The sequence below is a fragment of the Gavialis gangeticus genome, unplaced genomic scaffold (genome assembly GCF_001723915.1).
Source record: "Gavialis gangeticus isolate Ggan-Ray unplaced genomic scaffold, GavGan_comp1, whole genome shotgun sequence".
Taxonomy (NCBI): Eukaryota; Metazoa; Chordata; order Crocodylia; family Gavialidae; genus Gavialis; species Gavialis gangeticus.
The window spans coordinates 92,781,523-92,786,552 of record NW_017729024.1 but is presented as its reverse complement, the minus strand read 5'-3'; the positions used below and the strand labels follow the sequence as shown (position 1 = coordinate 92,786,552).

Here is a 5,030-nt window from a genome sequence, read left to right as displayed (position 1 = left end):
TAGTTGCGGGTGCCGGTCCGGTGTATCCTCCGCCCTCATCCCTACTTGCTCCAAACACACCACAAATAAATAAGAGCTCAATAGAAGACTATGTGGATTTCCCTGAAAAGTGACCTTCATTCAATTTAGAGAAGTCCCGGAGGTGTATTATAAAGAGAGACATTACTATGGGACCCTCGTCTTTGTGAGTCAGTACTGCCACAGTGGTTGTGTTTGTTTTTTGGTGCTTTTTTATCATGTCTCACTGATGTAATCAATATCCAGTCACGGCTCACTAATCCATTTTTAAACTCAATACTATTGGGGCGCAGGTAGATTCCCAAAAGAGAAAATCTGTTCCCTCTTACTGAATTGAAGGTCTCAGTGATACAAAAAATCCTTAATCTGCAACGACAACCTGTGAAAATAAGATGTGATTTGACTGCTTTGGGGCAAACAAGCAGTATCTAATCCTGTAACTTTCAATAATCCTTTCCAGTGTGCAAATCAGTCTGGGAGCAAGAACAAGTCTGAGAGAAAATTTGGGAAACTTTATTTTCTGGTAAGGACTGAAACACATCCTAGAGGTAGCTCACTGAAAAGCCAGCCAACTAATAGGTCTGCTCTGACAGAGCCAATTAATGATATCTGAGCCCAAAGGTGGAGTACAGTGGGAGGTTTACCCAATTACCTAGATTCATATCAATCTATGAATCTAGGTAATTTTGGAACCAAAAAATAGTGGCCAGGACTCTGGACAAACAACATTAATCAAGCTAGCTCAAACCTATCCTAGCATATATCATGTGGAGACCACTTAAGGTCAATAGCAATAGCATCAGCAGCAACATTTCTGGGGCAGCAAGAAAGTTAACACACGTTTCTTACACATTCCAGTAGAGGTATGTAAAAGGAAGAGAGGAGGGCTGAGTGGTGATTTTGTATGTGGTATTTTCAAGCAAATAGACCAATAATCTCTAATCCTAGTCAACAGCAGTACCTTTAATACACTTGTTTATCCAAAAGTCTCAGACAAGACAAACTCAAACAAGAAATGCAGTTTCTATTTTCCTAAAATAAAATTCAGATGACACAGTTTTGAGGTCCTCCATCAGTGACAAGATTAAACTGTTGGCACTAGCCCTAGCTGTTTTCAACATTCCTCTGTTAAAGAATAATTGCTCCAAATATCCCTGAGTGTACTGCTTCCTTTTGAAAACTAGGAAGATAACTTCTTATTGTCACTGACATTAAGCATAAGGCTGATTTTCTGGAAGCAGAGATAAAAAGTAAATTAACAACATATTTTACTGTACAGTTTTATTACTAAAAGCCTACTTGTCCTATAAAGATATTTAAATTGATTAGAAGCTTTTTGGCACCAAATGAAGTCACTCCAAGATTTATATAAACATAAATATAAGAGTAGTAGGAGAATCTGTTAGGTTTTGGGGGTTTTTTTACTAATACGATTTTTGTTGCTCTGTAACTATCTTGAGTGAAAGTGGAGCAAATATTTAAAAGTCCCTGAATGGACAAAAGTGTGAAAATTAAATACAAAATAAATTTCCTTAATAAATAGTGAGAGCCCTATTCTCTGTTTTCTCTCTTTTCCCTGCCCCTCCTCCCTCCCTTTCAGTCATTAGAGTTTTGGCATCTAAATGGCCTACTTTAAACCATAAAACTTACTGAAGCACCTAATATGAAACAATAAAAACTTTTCTACAGCCACTAAAACTGTTATATGGGATGTACAGTGTTTTGATGCAAGAATAATTACCTGATAAGAATAGGATGTACTTGAATCCTAATTCTTTTATAACATACAGGTATAGTTCATGGAGTTCACAAAGTAAAATTAATATCAATAATTATATGTTCTTGTAATCACATTTAGAATTCATTTCTCAAAAGCCACATAAATATAATCAAACATGCCAAATCTCCATGTACCCCTTGACGTGACCTTCTCTGATGATCCAGAGGTAACAGAAGCAACATATAAATTCAGGAGAAAGTTACTACCCTATAATTTACTGTTTCCCCTGACCTGAACAGAAGCTGAAGAAAAGTGCTTATCTAAACATCTGTCTTCAAACATGTGAAATACAGTATCCTACAGTTCCCTTGAACAGATGCCTCTCTCATTCCAGCTGAAGATTTGAAACATCTTGACAATTAGTTTGTAACTCTGCTCCTATGCACGTTCATTCTGAATCTGTGTGCACATTTTTAATTCTTCTTATACAAAGGTGGTTAAAAAAAAGCACCAAAATATTTAATTAAAAATTACAATTACTTTGTAATTTGGTTTTAGAAAGCATTCTCCCCCCCCCCAAAAAAAATTGAAAGATATTTGCATAAATTTTCCAACCAAATGTTAAATATTTTCAACCACACATCATCTTTCTTCTTTTCTGTCTGAAAACACAGGCTACCAGTAAAAATCAATGGCATATTTATCCTTTTTTTTAAGCTTCAGAAAAAGAATTAAAAATGTATATTTGTTTTCCTAACCTTATCTAGTTCACATTTTCCTGCACTGGTATACAGAACCGACATAATATACAGGACACAATTTTACAGATGACTAAGTACCCACCACCAAAAGAGAGAAAGTAATGAATCTCAATGTATCTAGTAGAGAAGAACTTTTAATTATACCAAATAGTGAATTCTATGTATCAGCTTTTAGATGAATGATAGTTTGTACTCAAACTCATTAACCTTTCAGAATTCACAAATAGTTTCAATTAAACCATCAGTCACCACAGTATTCAGACATGCCAGGATTTTCCCTTAAAGTATCTGTCAGTCACTTAGGGCTACATCTAGGCCACACAGAAAATTAAGGAAGAGTAGGATGCTTCCTGCCTCCCAGCATGATACAACCAGTATTTGCCATCTACCCCAAAACAGGTGAGTGGGGAGTAGATGGAGATCCCACGTCGGAGCTGGTAGGAAATTGGGGGTTACTGCCTCAGGGGATGAAGGGGCAGTAAGACCAGGAAAAGAAATATGTCCCAGATATATGATTTCTTTTCTGTGTTGTTCCTGGGATGATGCAAAATCCCTTACACAGCGTTCACCTTCCACAGCGAGAGATCACCTCAGCACATTGGCTAGTTATTTAACTCTTTTAAATATTATTTATTTACTTACATATTTGTCACCAGCATTTTATATTCTCAGCAGAAAGCTCTGCTTGTTTTCCCCACATAAACTAAAGGAGCAGAATTTTGTTATTTTTCTCCAACACTGCAAGTACTCCCTTATTAAATGATTAGTCTCAATATAATCACCTTTTCTCTTTACTGAGATCTTACCCTGTGCATCACAAAATTGCTGCATTCATGCATGACCTTGCTACTGAACTCAAGCGAGAAAACCTGGTCATAAGAATATGTCTTACACTTTGACAATACCTAAGGAGCTAAACCATCATTTTATATGCACTAATACTACACAAATTCTATATGCACATTTTATATGCGCAATCATTTCAGCGCTGAAACACAGCCATCTCTCAGACAGAAGGCAGCAGCCAAGTGGAAAACTATTGGGGAGTACACAGCACAGTGGGAGTAGAAGAAATTGATGGCCAATGCACCAGGAAAACCCTTGCTCTTGTATATAAAGGGCAATGGGATGCCTATGCAAAGCAGAATCAGAGTTTTTAAAGGTCTTGTTTGAAAGATCTCCCATATAGTAAGCTGCATGGAAAGAAACTTCCCTTCCTTAGACAAAACAAGAATAGCAACTGCGAACAAAAAAAAGATAGTTGAGGGAAAGGATTTTTTGAAACAGAAGAGGTATCTACTCTACAGGGGATGATGCTCTTTGGGCTGAAAGCCAAGTCACATGCTCTGCAATAGATGTAGTTTAACCTCCAAATCTTCTAGTGTCCCATTTCAGCAGAAGTCCTAATAATGCCCAAGTAAGCCCTGACTTCAGTGGTGCAACACAGATACTTAAAAGCTATCTACTGCTTTGGTAACTTCACTCAATCAAGAAATTTGTTTCTGTGCCTTTGAATGCTATCTATAAAATAAGAATACTACTACCTCCCTACAAACAAAAGTATTGTGAGACTGAGTTCCTGGGTATCTGCATTAGGGAAATACTACAGAAATGTCATCATTTCACTCTGGACTTTCTGAACTTGACTGCTGTTCAGAGTTTGAGGAATAGCTAAACTGAACTTATCTGCTTTGCTAGGGAATGTATCTAACACTTCATTCAGTTAATAAAATATGAATAGTCAATAATAGAAGATGGAGGAGTAGCAGCTGGCTATAAGAAAATACAAAGCCTGAAACACCATTTAATAGTCTTACAATGCAGATAACCTGTAAAGGACCATAAATGACCAGATCACTGCAAAGCTGGTCATTTCTTCTTGCTTTTGCAGCCTATCATTATTACCTGCTCTGAAAGCCAGAGGTGTAACAGGGCAGCTCCCAGAAGACAGGGAAGCTCTGCCTGGAGCAGCACCAGAGGCTTGCTGTGCTGCTGGCAGTCATGGCATGGCCAGTCACCAGCTGTGGCAGCAGCTATTACTGTGCCCCCAGAAGCAGCATGTGGGGCTACTGACTGGCTGCACCTTCTCAGTTACACTATTGATGACAGCAGTCCTCATGTGTCACACTGCACATCTAACAGGTTCTTCTTGTGACAAACAGGTAAGTGAAATTGGCAAAACAGTCATGAATAATCTGCAAGCTTTGAGAGTTTTATGGAAAAGACATCAGATTGTAGCTTTTTTCTCATCATGATAAATGAAGCCAAAGGAGGGAAAGTAATAAAGTATAAACTAGAAAATGACCTTAACATCAGTTTTGAAGCTCAAGTCTATTTGGGTGAGTTGACAGATAAGCAGGAAACTTGAGTTTCAGTCAAATGTGGAAGACTGATGGGTCCCCCCTCAAAGAGATATGAAAGGACTTCCAGTTCAGTTACCTATAATTTGTAAAAAAAAAAAAAAAAAGCATATAAAAAAGAATACCATCATGATATCAACACTTGCTTGTGCAGCTACCACTCCCTTCCTA

At 37.6% G+C, this 5,030-nt stretch overlaps 1 protein-coding gene across 1 annotated transcript in view; it reads right to left on the bottom strand.

The window, feature by feature from the left end:
• Window positions 1-4,920, bottom strand: part of FRMD3 (FERM domain containing 3) — an 87,822-nt gene extending 82,902 nt beyond the window's left edge. Inside the window, exon 1 of the mRNA XM_019517409.1 lies at window positions 4,805-4,920. Within this exon, the coding sequence (XP_019372954.1) occupies window positions 4,805-4,812 (8 nt within the window). The 5' untranslated portion in view covers window positions 4,813-4,920. The remainder of the gene's footprint in view (window positions 1-4,804) is intronic.
• Window positions 4,921-5,030: the final 110 nt, after the last annotated feature.